General features: G+C 50.6%; 1 protein-coding gene across 2 annotated transcripts; it reads left to right on the forward strand.

Moving 5' to 3' along the window:
- The first annotated feature begins 390 nt into the window (after positions 1–390).
- On the forward strand, positions 391–10,727 carry LOC148809086 (G protein-coupled receptor kinase 3-like). 2 transcript variants are annotated; one of them, XM_088909315.1, is made up of 8 exons: positions 391–547; positions 774–874; positions 1,544–1,610; positions 1,696–1,791; positions 2,543–2,705; positions 3,824–3,960; positions 6,295–6,408; positions 7,007–10,727. In XM_088909315.1, the coding sequence occupies exons 1-8, from the start codon at positions 533–535 to the stop codon at positions 7,166–7,168; spliced, it is 855 nt and encodes a 284-aa protein (XP_088765441.1). In that variant the 5' UTR covers positions 391–532; the 3' UTR covers positions 7,169–10,727. The 2 variants fall into 2 exon arrangements, with proteins under 2 accessions (XP_088765441.1, XP_088765440.1); XM_088909314.1 differs by having other exon boundaries at positions 392–547; positions 6,262–6,408.
- The last annotated feature ends 2,487 nt before the right edge of the window (positions 10,728–13,214 follow it).

The raw sequence follows: 13,214 nt of genomic DNA on the forward strand, positions 1-13,214 counted from the left end.
CCGTGCTGAAAAAAGACGAAAACACAACGTTTCGGCCGTGGAGCCTTCTTCAGCTGTGAGAAAGACAGGGCAGTAAGCAAAGGTAATGTAGTGGGAGAACAAATTACGTCTGGGAGAGAGCTTTTGTTCTCCCACTACATTACCTTTGCTTACTGCCCTGTCTTTCTCACACTTGAAGAAGGCTCCACGGCTGAAACATTGTGTTTTTTTCTTTTTTCAGCAGGGAATAAACCTATTACTTGTTCCTTTGTGTAATTTATCAGCCTTGTCTGTTGAAGTTGCTCCTGGCCTCCGTGTGTGTGTCTCCCAGCCTCTGCTCTCTATGCAGGTTCAGCTCAGAGATGACGGGCTGGTGCCACAGTCATTGTTGTATTGGATTATAATAATTAAGATACCAGTCTTGTTTATGTACAGTGAAAGTGTCATTATTGTACTATTTTATAATGCAGTAAGTACTCAGTAACCTGTCCGTCTGTCTAGGCACAGTCCGTTCCGGCAGCACAAGACCAAAGACAAACATGAAATTGACCGCATGACGCTCACCATGGTAAGGACAGCACCTACACACCTGTCCATACACCAGAGGGACACACACGTACACATCTGGTGGGGTGCAAGTTTGAACTGCCACAGCTGTCGGTGTCACTCCCTCTTACCTGGAACACACCTGGGACACATACCTCTTGTCAGAGACCAGGATCACACACCTGTGCACACTGACACTGACAGCTGTACCGCTTCAGTCTCACGCCCCACCTCTCTCTGTCTCTCAGAACGTGGAGCTGCCAGACTCGTTCTCCCCGGAGCTGAAGTCCCTGCTGGAAGGGCTGCTGCAGCGCGATGTTGCCAAGAGGCTGGGCTGTCTGGGCCGGGGGTGAGGCTCTGTGGTCCCTGCCTCAGGGCATAGGTCACGTCCGTCAGTAGGGAGAGGCAGAAATCCTCTGCATATGATATTCAGTGATTAATGAGCTGTTATTAGTATTTTATTATTATAATTCAGAGGAAATGTCATGTCTCTATTACGGGTGTAAGAGCTGATACCCTGTCTTCTTTCAGGAAGTGGCCGGATGAGATCCTGCTATGAATTGACTGCTAGCATGCAAATAACCTAGGTGGGCCTAATGGCCTTCTGTCATTTGTAACTTTCTTTCCCCCATCTTCTTTTCCTCTTTCTCAGTGCCTCTGAATCATCTTTATTTCTCTGCCTGCCAGTATTCTCTGTATTGAGAGGAGTTCAGTGCTTCTACCTGGTGTTCAATGCTGGCAATGCAGTGGGGTGGGAGGGGGATCTGGTCATCAAGTGCAGGTGTAACTGTGTGTGACAGAGAGGAGAGCAGCAGGCACAGGGGATGCACTCACACAGCACTGACCAGCCCGTGGAGTTCACATGCTGAACACCAGCCTTTCAGGACACTGAGCGCAGAGTGGTTCGCTTCAGTGGCTTTCCTTCCCAGGAGGTCATGTTAGTTTGCCCTTTCTGAGAGAGGGGGAGGAAGAAAGAAGTTAAATCGCTAGAGACAGTGACTGTGTTTGTCATCTTTAGGGCTCAGGAGGTGAAGGAGCATGTGTTTTTTAAAGGGATCGACTGGCAGCAGGTGTATCTGCAGAAGGTGAGACTGTTTGTGTGCTTCTGTCTCTGTATAGTCTGTCTGGGTGTGCTCAGTCTTGGTGACGCAGTGTGTCTCATGGTTGCAGTACTCTCCGCCTCTAATTCCGCCGCGGGGGGAGGTGAACGCAGCAGACGCCTTCGACATCGGCTCCTTCGATGAAGAGGACACCAAAGGCATCAAGGTCAGCACAGTGTCCACTCTCTGTCCTCTCTGTCTGGAATAAGACCATGCCCTTTGTGCACCGTCTCTGCTATATCCCAGTTATTCTCCCTACATGACTGTCTTATTAATCACTGTCTGTCCCTCTTTCCATCTCTCTCCTTCTATATAAGCCAGCAGCCATATCACACTGAAACCTACCACCAGCAGCCCACTGAACCTCAGCAGTGTGAGCCTGGTCAGTACCTGGAGGGGAGACTCCTGGGAAAGCTAAGGCTGCTGCTGGAAGAGGTGTTAGTGGGGCCAGTAGGTGGCGCTCACCCTGTAGTCTGTGTGGGTCCTAATGCCCCAGTATAGTGACAAGGACATTACACTGTAAAAAGGCACCGTTCTCCGGATGAGATGTAAAACTGAGGTCCTGATTCTCTGTGGTCATTAAAAATCCCAGGGCGTTCGTCGGAAAGAGTAGGGGTGTAACCCCGGTGTCCTGGCCCCATTTCCCCCCTGGCCTTTACCAGTCATGGCCTCCTAATAATCCCCATCTCTGAACTGGCTCTATCACTCTGCTTTCCTCCCCACTGAGAGCTGGTGAGCTGGGAGTGATCTGGCGCATCATCCAGGTGGGGGCTGCACACTGGTGGTGGTGAAGGGGATCCCCATTACCTGTAAAGAGCTTGGAGTGCAGTGTCCAGAAAAGTGCTATATAAGTGTAATGAGTTGTTATTATTATTAATTATGGGTCTCTCTGGACTGTTCTGCTTCTCTCTCTCCAGCTGCTGGACAGTGATCAGGAGCTGTACAAGAATTTTCCACTAGTGATCTCCGAGCGCTGGCAGCAGGAAGTGGCTGAGACCGTATATGAAGCTGTCAACGCTGACACTGACAAGATTGAGGCGCGCAAGAGAGCCAAGAACAAGCAGCTGGGCCATGAGGAGGGTAAGTGCCTAGCATGACGCCCCCTCCAGGCCAGGGGGTTAGATTGCACCTTGTTATAGGCTGTTCCACATCAAGAAGATATTAGTCTTTGTGTACCTTTGTCCTATCTGTCTGCTCCCTGAATTATGCAAGTTCTGCATTCCTATGAAGAGCTACATGTGCAGAGTGCTTTGGGTGAGGGCTGCTCCATGCAGTTTTATACTGAGCCAACCAACTACTGTCTGTCACACTATGTGTGCAGTCTGTCACACTCTGTGTTAACCTCAGAGTGCAAAGTACCGCTGTGTTAATCCTGTGTCTCTGTGTGTGTGCAGACTGCGCCCTGTGTTAACCCTGTGTCTCTCTGTGTGCAGACCACGCCCTGTGTTAACCCTGTGTCTCTCAGCACAGACTACGCCCTGTGTTAACCCTGTGTCTCTCTGTATGCGCAGACTACGCCCTGTGTTAACCCTGTGTCTCTCTGTGTGCACAGACGATGCCCTGTGTTAACCCTGTGTCTCTCTGTGTGCACAGACTACACCCTGTATTAACCCTGTGTCTGTGTGTGTGTGCAGACTATGCACTGTTAACCCTGTGCCTGTGTGTGCACACTACGCCCTGTGTCTGTGTGTCCAGACTATGCCCTGTGTGAGCCTCATGTCTGTGTGTGCAGACTATGCCCTGTGTGAGCCCCGTGTCTGTGTGTGCAGACTATGCCCTGTGTGAGCCCTGTGTCTGTGTGCACAGACTACGCCCTAAAAACCCTGTGTCTGTGTGTGTGCACAGTACGCCCTTTGTCTGTGTGTACACAGACTACGCCCTGATAGCCCTTTGTCTGTGTGTACACAGACTACACCCTGTGTTAACCCTGTGTCTCTCTGTGTGTGTGCAGACTACGCTCTCTGTTAATCCTGTGTCTCTCTGTGTGTGTGCAGACTATGCCCTCTGTTAACCCTGTGTCTCTCTGTGTGTGCAGACTACGCCCTCTGTTAACCCTGTGTCTCTCTTTGTGTACAGACTATGCCTGTTAACCCCGTGTCTGTGTGTGTGTGTGCACACTATGCCCTGTGTTAACCCTGTGTCTGTGTGTGTGTGCAGACTCTGCCCTCTGTTAACCCTGTGTCTCTCTGTGTGTGCAGACTATGCCCTGGGGAAGGACTGCATCATGCATGGCTACATGCTGAAGCTGGGAAACCCCTTCCTGACGCAGTGGCAGCGGCGCTACTTCTACCTGTTTCCCAACCGTGTGGAGTGGAGGGGTGAAGGGGAGTCCCGGGTAAGCTCTCCCCTCTCACAGCTCGGTCTGCACACTGTTTCTCACCTGCGGCTCTGTGGCTCTCCGTCTCGTGCTCTGGCTTCAGAAATGTGGAAGGACAGGGAGACAGACAGCTGAGCGGATAGACAGGTGGGCAGGGAGACAGGTGGACAGGCGGACATGCAGGTGGACAGACAGGCAGACAGACATGCGGGCAGGTGGACAGACAGGTGGACAGAAAATTTAGCAGAGAGATTGGTATATTCTCTGTTGACTTATTCTCTTCATAACTGAACTGATCTGATGTTTTTTTTCCAGTCGGACAGGGTTAGTATTCGGAACAGAGCCATGGAAACGTGGATCATTCTGTAATGCCTTTCTCCCCATTTTCAGAAGTTGGGGGCAGAGCTGTGACCTGCAGGGCGGACTCTTATTTCACTGTATTGGTGTGATTATTACTGCTCTCATGGTCATTGTTTTGCGGTGTCGTAGAATGTGAGTATGCGTGTTGATCTGAGAGGAACACAGTCCCAATGGGATCACAGTGACATTTGCCTGGATTCATTGTCTGATGCCGACACGCAGACAGCAGGAGAGTGAGAGTGGGTTTGAGTGTGCATGTTACTGTGGTGTAACAGTCTGGTCCACTTGAGGTTTGACTGGAGTTTGCAGGGCTCTTGTTGTTGGAGATTTTGTGATTGATAGCTTCTTGTGAGTCCACCTTGTGTACCTGAGCGGTACCTTGTGCCTTACAGCATCATGAGCCCCTGGTACTCGAGCTCTGTGCTCACCGTAAAACCTGGAGTGGACTGAACTGCTGTGCATTGGGAATCTGCTTTCCGTGACAGGTGCACGCGTTTGCTTGCGTGTATCTGGTCCAATGAATGCAGCTGTCCTGTCTGTTGTTTCTCTGTCTAGGAAACCTGGATTATCTATAAAAAGCGTAGACTGGTAAGAGCTCAGTGTGCCTAGTAGCCCCCCAGCCCCTCTCTCCAACGGCGGTGTGTGTGTGTCCTACCAGGGCATGTCTGGGGGCCTCTGTTGTGCTCTCCATCCATTTGCTAGTGAAGCCCCCTGTTCAGCCGCTGTGCAGCGTTTGGAGTCGATGCACTTTCACAGGCAAACTAGCCTGCACCGTTTGAACACACACACATCTCTACGCGGACAGGTGGTCCTCTCACCCTCTGTGTCTCCAGCAGTGCTCTAACTGCTCTGGCCCAGGACAGCTCACAGTGGCCAGCTGGCCTCTAATGAGAACTGTTTTTGTAGGCCACTGAAAACTGCACTGAAACCGCAAGGCTTCTACTAACCCCTCGTTGTGCACCCCCTGAATACAGAGGTGTAGAAGCTGTCGCTGCCCTGCTGTGCAGAAACACACACGTGCATACAGCCTGATGGAGACGCCTCGGGCAGAGGCACAGCTGGAGAGCCAGATGCCCCTACCAATCCCTGTGTGCCACTGACCTGCCACAGACCCTCACCAGGCTCCCTCCCTTCCTGTCGACCAGTGTTCCTAGCATCAGCTGGTCTGTCTGCAGTGCTGCGCTGGGAACCCCTTCAGGTTCAACAGCAGACACAGATTTTAATGATCACGCAGAGGGGTGGCGTACTCCGGGCATGGCTGTGCCCTCAGCTGTCTGTCGCCATAAATCCTCTTTCCCTGGAGCTCCTGAGAAACAGTGTTGTGTCTCTGTTCCAGATTCAGTCTGTTCAAGCGAGCTCCCAGTTTTATTCCAGTTCTCCCTCCCATTTCTCCTGATTCCAGTTCCTTTTCCAGTGAGTACAACCCCCGCAGCTGGTCAGGACAGCAGAGTGTCAGGGAGTCACTCTTGGCAATGAAGCACTAACCTGGTGGAGCATTAATCAGGCTTGTGCTACTAACTGAATCTCTAAGTGTGGCTCAGACCTCTGCCCAGTGTTCCGTAGTAACTAATAATCTCGTTGTTTTGTCAGTTTGTAAGTCGCTGTTCACTTGGCAGCGTCCCCTGTGACGATCCTCCTCGCAGGCCCAGTTTGTGTGTGTCCATTCAGAGCCAGGTCCTGGAGTGCCTCCCACTGCTAGTGCCAAGCCCCTGGGGTTCACTTCCATTATTATAGCTGTTGTCTGTGCATTGGTATGCGTTTTGGATCTCTGTGTTTGACAGTGTTTTCTGTATTGCTCTTCAGTAACTGCCCCCAGAGTGCCTCACCTGAGAGTAACAGCTCGGGCCCCCTCCACCCCTTCCATCCTCCCCTCCATGCTCCCATCTCACTGCCTCACCCCCTCCCTCTCTCCATCCATCTCACTCTCCCTCTCCCTCTCCCTCTCTCCCTCTCTCTCAGTGGTATAACAGTCCCCTGTTTGTGAATCTGCAGCAGAACCTGCTGACCATGGAGCAGATAGTGTCAGTGGAGGAGACGCAGGTTAAGGAGAAGAAATGTATCCTACTGCGCATCAAGGGGGGCAAACAGTTCGTCTTGCAGTGTGAGGTCAGCACCCCTCAGCCATCCTGTCACTGCACATCAGCTGTCTTTGTGTGCCTGTCCCCCTTCCTCCTTTCTCCTCTCTCTGCCTGTTAGTCCTCCTCTCCTCTCGCTGCCTGTTAGCCCTGCTCTCCTCTCTCCTCTCGCTCCCTGTTACTGCTCCTCTCTCCTCTCGCTGCCTGTTAGGCCTGCTCTCCTCTCTCCTCTCACTCCGTTACTGCTCCTCTCTCCTCTCGCTGCCTGTTAAGCCTGCTCTACTCTCTCCTCTCACTCCCTGTTACTGCTCCTCTCCAATCTCACTGCCTGTTAGGTCTGCTCTCCTCTCTCCTCTTGCTCTGTTACTGCTCCTCTCTCCTCTCGCTGCCTGTTAGGCCTGCTCTCCTTTTTCCTCTTGCAGCCTGTTACTCCTCCTCTCCTCTCGCTCCCTGTTACTGCTCTTCTCTCTTCTTGCTGCCTGTTACTCCTCTCCTCTCACTACCTGTTAGGCCTGCTCTCCTCTCTCCTCTCGCTGCCTGTTACTCCTCCTCTCTCCTCTCTCCTTTCCTCCCGCTGCCTGTGTCTCTCGGGTGTTAATTGCACCTCAATCTCTCTCTGTTTTCCTCAGAGTGACCCAGAGTTTGTGCAGTGGAAGAAGGAGCTGACGGAGGCTTTCACTGAGGCCCAGAAGCTGCTCCGCCGGGCACCTAAGGTCATTGGCAAGACCCGCACAGCGGTGGTGGAGCTCTCCAAACCACAACTCACTCATCGCAACAGCAACGGGCTGTAGAGCCTCCTTCCCATCCCTCCATCCTCTCTCCTCACAGGAGCACACCCTCACCCCAGCACTCAAGTGTAAATATTCAGTACTCTTAACATATTTTTGGAGTACCAGCAGCAGTGCAAACTGTCATTTGCTCCCCCTGGTGGATAGCAATGGGACTGCAGTTTTAATTTTGGCTCCCTCTGGTGGATTGCAATAGGACTGCAGTCTTTGGCCCCCCCTGGTGGATTGCAGTGGGACTGTAACTGTGCTGTGTATTTACTGTTGAGTCTTTGTGGGGGAGATGGGCCACGAATTTCTACTACTACCTTGGTTACTTCTGTATGAAATAATCCCCTCATTCCCTTCCCTCACCCTTCACCTTTCCACCCCACCCATTCATCTTATTAATGATCTCTGTTGGTCAAACCTCTCTTCTAGACTGCTTCCTCAAAGACATGGCCTGAGATAGCACATTGAGCTCAGACAGAACTAGAGCTGGACTGTCTTTTTATCTATTTATTTTTTATTTTAAGAATTCTGATTTTTAATAAAGAAACTGATCTGATAGTAAGCAGTTTGCACACTGCCCTTCCCCCTTACAGCTGCAGTGTCTCTGGTGCATAATGTTCGTGCGTGGTCTTTAGCTGGTGTCATCGCTCGGTGTGTGGCCACACCGCTGGGGTATCAGGACTGCAGATACAAGCACAATGCCAGAGAGGCTTCAACACTAAGCCCATCTCTGGCCTATGATCCCTTTTTTTAAATAATGTGAGCCTGCTGCTGTTGTCAGCAGGAGGACAATGAAACAAATAGTGGAGATGATTTTCTGGGGGTTGGAGGTAGCTGTGCGCCCTCAGTCCTGATCTCTCAAACATACTGCAGATGCCCTGAGGAGTAGGCTAGGATTGTATGCTTATTCCCCAAGCTACCCTACCCCTGTCACACCTGGCCTTGCCAGGTTACCCCCACTTTCCTGGGCTGGAGCTGCAGCTGTTTCCCAGATTTCATGACTTACAGTCTGCCTCTGCACTGGAAGAGAGAGACCAGAGGAAGGTGGTCCGCACCATTGCTTCAACTGAATGGAGGGGAAGGTGGACCGCACCACTGCTTCAACTGGGTGGAGGGGGAGATGGACAGTACCACTGCTTAAACTGAGAAAAGGGGGAGGAGAATTGCACCACTGCTTAAACCCAGCGGAGGTGGAGGTGGACCGCACCACTGCTTAAACCCAGCGGAGGTGGAGGTGGACCGCACCACTGCTTAAACCTTGCGGAGGTGGAGGTGGACCGCACCACTGCTTAAACCCAGCGGAGGTGGAGGTGGACAGTACCATGGAGGGCAGGGGGAATTGTTGTCAATGCTCAGTTTTCTGTGGATCAGGAATGCCAACGCAGGGACTGACTGAATTGTGCCACACATGAGCTGGGCTTGGGGGTGGGTGAGGATGGGCAGGGGACCAAAGATGGATTAATTTTCTTTGGTCCGGGGTCGTACTGTTATAGAGAGAATTAGTTATTTTTGGAGATAACTTTTGTTTTCTGTAAGTGCAAAGATGAGACTCTAGGAGGAATGGAGCGAAGATGGGAGCAGAGGTAGAAGGAGGAGAATGGTTGCTTCTGGGGTTGGGGTGGCGCCACTTTCCCCCAAAATTCTGGAAGACAAGACATCGCTCCTGCACCCCACCTGCCCCGTCATCGTTAATGTGCAAAAGTGCCAATACGTTTTACTTGAGCAGGTGTGTCTGGGTCGCCCTGTAGCCCAGGCGCCCCGGGGTGTGGGTGTGGATCGGCTGCTGGCTGTGGACAGAGGTGCAGAACAGCGACATCGTGCACGGCACCCCTGGATTGACATTGTTCTTTATCTTCTGCTTTGTGTTTGTGTGATGAGAGACGACCAGCGTCCCCTGGGGGAGGGAGAGTGACAGGGCTGGGGAGCTGTACATACATATCTCTTCTGTATCTGTATATATCGGTCACTGTGTGTCTGTCTGTTTGTCCTAGCAGCAGTCAGGAGGTGTCTGGTGATTTTGATGGGCTCCAGGCTGGGCCGGTGGCGGGGAGGGCAGTCTGCCTGGGCTGCTTGTGTGGCAGGAGAGCCCGTGAGAGCCCACAGCTGCCTGTGTCAGAACATGCCTCTTGATTTTCAAGCTCTTCCTTTCATGTACACTGAGTTGAAAAGGCTCAAGTTCTGGGACCTGGATCAACTATAGGAATTACTCAGTCTAGCACCAACCTGCATAACATTTTATCAGTTTGTTTCTGAGCAGTAAGCCTTGGCTAGGAATGGAAACACTGCACTGATTAAAGGTGTGTGTTTCTGCGCTCGTGAATGGGGCTTCCACTGTAAAGACTGCCCTGCTGCTCCTCTCAGGGCCACTAGAGAGTAGTGTGAGCCCTATGTGTTGGATTCTATCTCCCCTCGGCTCCCTCACAGGCAGACAGGCCACTCACCCAGCACCAGATCAACCAGTTTGCTGAAGACTGATTTTTTTCCTTAAAATACTATCCTTTTATGGATTATAATGACCAGAGTTGTGCAAATTTGCTGTATGTCTTGTCTGCGTGCACGAGGAGCAGTGCGGGGCTAGCGACTGGGGAGATGGAGCCCCCCAGTTGTGTGATTAGTGATGATGAAGATGATTTTGGGGGTCCCTGTGCTCCCAGTGGGTTAGTTTTAGACCTGCCTCACTGGGCTCCAGCCCCTGTGCCTAAGGGGCTTGACACAGGCTGTCCCACAAAGGGGTGCTGTGGGTTTCCCCCCATCCAGCAGGAGGCGCTGTCAGACTGGGGTATCGGGGAGGAGGAGGTTTGATTTCCATAAGGCATTGTAGTTTTTATAGACTCTGAATGTGACATACATGCAGTTAGATATAATATATATGATACATTTTTTGGTAATTTTTTTTCTCCATGTTTGTTGTGTTGTTGATGAATGATCGAGCAGCACGAGGAGGAGTGGGGGGGGGCTTTCTCCGTTATCTGCAGCAGGGTTGAGGGCTGGGGGGCCTACGCTTGTCTTTGAGAGAGGCAGAGGGGTGTGGCCGATCCGCACGTTAAATAAAACTGTCCGCAGAGTTTGGCTGTAATAAACCTTTCTGTAGAATGTCCGCAGGATGGCACTGACCAGATCGTCTCTGTGAGAGATTTCCAGAGCTCTCGCAGGCACAGCTGCCTGATGGGCTTCTCGCTTTGTATCTCCTGAATTTATCGTCCTGGTGGGTTCCCAGTCAGTTCTGTATTGTTAGCACAAGGTCTGTGCGGATGGCCGTTTCTGATTCCTGCAGAGACAGCAGCAGGGCGCCCAGCGCAGTCAGGGTGCAGAACCTGTTGCCTGGTCTGAGGGCGTTGCACTGGGGTGCAGGATCACAGTCATGACAAGTTAATCACACAGCACAGTTTTGCTGCCTTTCCTCCTCGAAGACAAGCTCTCCCGGTGTCGCCTCTGATACTGTTATGGAATTTTATTACTGTTGCTGATGAATTTATTTTTATTCATAGAGATCATGTAAAAATGCAGGATTGCCAGATTTCTTTCATCTGTGTATTGTATTAAAAATAATAAATATCACATGTAAAAAAAGAAGTATTTGAGAAAAGAAGCAGAACATTTCCAGATGCTGATGGTGTGGTGTGGTGAGATGGAGAGGCAGCAGAGGTCTGGTCTCTCGGCCGCTCCCACAGCGATGTACAGTATGGACCTGTAGAAACAAGAGCCGTGGAGCTGCGGTTCTTTCCTCATATTTATTGTCTGTAGGGAGTGCTGTACACCACAGCCACTGCTCCTTCAGACACTGTGATTCTCCAGGTTACACTTGTCCAAGATTTTTGTGATGTGCCACAAGCAAGCAATTACTACTGTTGTTGGGGTTAATATATAATAAATGATTTTTATTTTTATTTTAATAGGTTTTATTTTTGTTTTAAAGTTCTGGAACAGCTAGGGAAGCTTGTATATGTTGGTCGAACTGCTCGTACACACAAAACCAGTTCCAATAAACCACCTTTCGTGTCAAAACCTGCCTGTCTATCTGTCTCTGCACGTCTGTCAGTGTGTCTCTGAGTACCTGTGTCTGTGCCTGTCTCTGGTTGTGCCTGGTATTGCCCGTCTCTGTGCATCTATGTCTGTGGGCAGGTCTGTCCGACTGGTTGTGTTTTCTGGCAGCTCTCGGCATGAGCAGGAGGAGAAACCAGTAATCCCAGCTCCCACTGAGCGAGATGGGCCTGCTTCTGGAGGCACCCAGGATCATGTTTTATTTCACACACTTAGAGGTCAAACTGCCTCCACGGTTCTGCGTGTTTGTGCGTCACTAGAGGAGGTGCAGTCTGTGTAGGCCAGAGCTGCCCTCTCATTTGAAGGATGTTGGATCCTGAATCTTGCCAGTCTGAGTAATGGTCGCAGATCTGAGTCGTCATGCTCTTTTTTCCAAAGTGATTTCAAATGTATAGGATCAGAGCAGTAGAGGAAGCTGTAAGATAATTCAGAACATTCACTGAACAGCCTGACAGTAATTGACAGTATTCAAGGAAACATTCTGTTCCAAACACCAGTATCATCCCCCAGCATATTTAATGAGTTAATTACGCAGTGAGTAGAATGACAGCCCTCCAGATTAAATGACTTAAATAAACTTGGGGGTTGCGACTTTTTTATTTAATAATTAGGAAACAACTGTGTCTGAGGCTCTGGGGGTTCAGTGGCTCCCCTAGCTGTCATCTAGCAGTTCAGAAAGGTGCGGAAGTGAGACTGTTGGTTGGTCACTCCCTGCTCTGTCTCAAATTCAAAGAGCTTTAATGGGATAACCAATGAATTTATGTGCCACAGCAGACACAATTAACAACTTTACAGTAGAAGCATATTATTTGACATTTACATACATCACTGTATTATTATTGAGATCACATTCTAGGCCACAGTTTCCTCCTCCAGTAGGATTTACAGTAGAGCTGGTCTGATTTTGGCAGTTGTGGGAATTCTAGGATTAGGTTTGTTAATTTAGGAAAGAATGTCTAATCCCAGAATACTTGTCACAGTGCATCTCTGTCTTCCTCTCTGGACAGTCTGGTCAGTCTGTGTCCAGTTTCCTTCTCCAGGCTGTGGTCAATGAGTCTGTGCTGCCTCATCAGGGTCTGTCTTTCTCCCTCTCACTCGTTTATCTGTTCGCTTCCTCTGGAAGTCCTGCCCCTCTCCCAGCTGAGCCTGTCAGTCTCAGCGCTGGCAGCTGGCAGCTGGCAGCTGGCAGCTGACAGCCTGGCCTGGAGACTGTTGCTAGGGTTGGAACGTGAGGAGTTCCTTTGGCGCTTTCTGATTGGAGGGCTGGTGCCTGTGTGTAGAGGGTATGTATAGCCAGGTGTCTCTGCACAGTCTCAAGCTGAGTCTTTACCCTTTGCAGCCTTGCTGACACTGTCTGCCATCTTGGTCCAGTTTTCTCGACCTGCTGTCTGTCTGCCTCACTCCAGGTCAGACACCACACTCTTTACCCATTGAGAACCTTATCCTTGATCAAGGCCTGCACCCGGCTGATCCAGACAGGGCCCCTCTCCTGCAGAGCTCGGGCTGCTGAGCCACGCTCTTCCTTAAGTGACTGGTGCCTCATGCTGCATGTTAAGGGTGAATCAGACTTCAGAGTCCTTAAGTGTTTGATGTGCAGCCCTGCTGCTGAGAGGAGAGAGCATCACACTCCAAAGCAGAGCACTGCGACCCCTCTCCCCCCGATCTCCCCACTCCTCTGCCTCTACCATCCAGCGCTCTCTTCCTGTGCCCTCCTACCTGTGCCAAGTTCAGATTGGGATTCAGATACAAAGAGCTTTATTGGCTTGACTGCTGAATTACAATGTTGCCCAAGCAGATAGAAATCACATACCTGTCTCTCAGTCTTCCCCCCTCTCTCTGCTTACTGGTGTGCAGTTCAGTCCCCTCTCTCCCTCTCTGCCTCTCCTTATCTCTGTGGCCTTCTGTCTGGTTATTTTTACTCTTGTGAAGTGTTTCTCCAGTCATCATTTTATTTTCGTTTACCAATTCCTGCTTTGAAGGAAACCTAGGTTTAATATATTGATTTATTGACTAATTAATT

This window comes from Atractosteus spatula, unplaced genomic scaffold (assembly GCF_055471065.1).
Source record: "Atractosteus spatula isolate fAtrSpa1 unplaced genomic scaffold, fAtrSpa1.hap1 Scaffold_168, whole genome shotgun sequence".
Lineage (NCBI taxonomy): Eukaryota > Metazoa > Chordata > Actinopteri > Semionotiformes > Lepisosteidae > Atractosteus > Atractosteus spatula.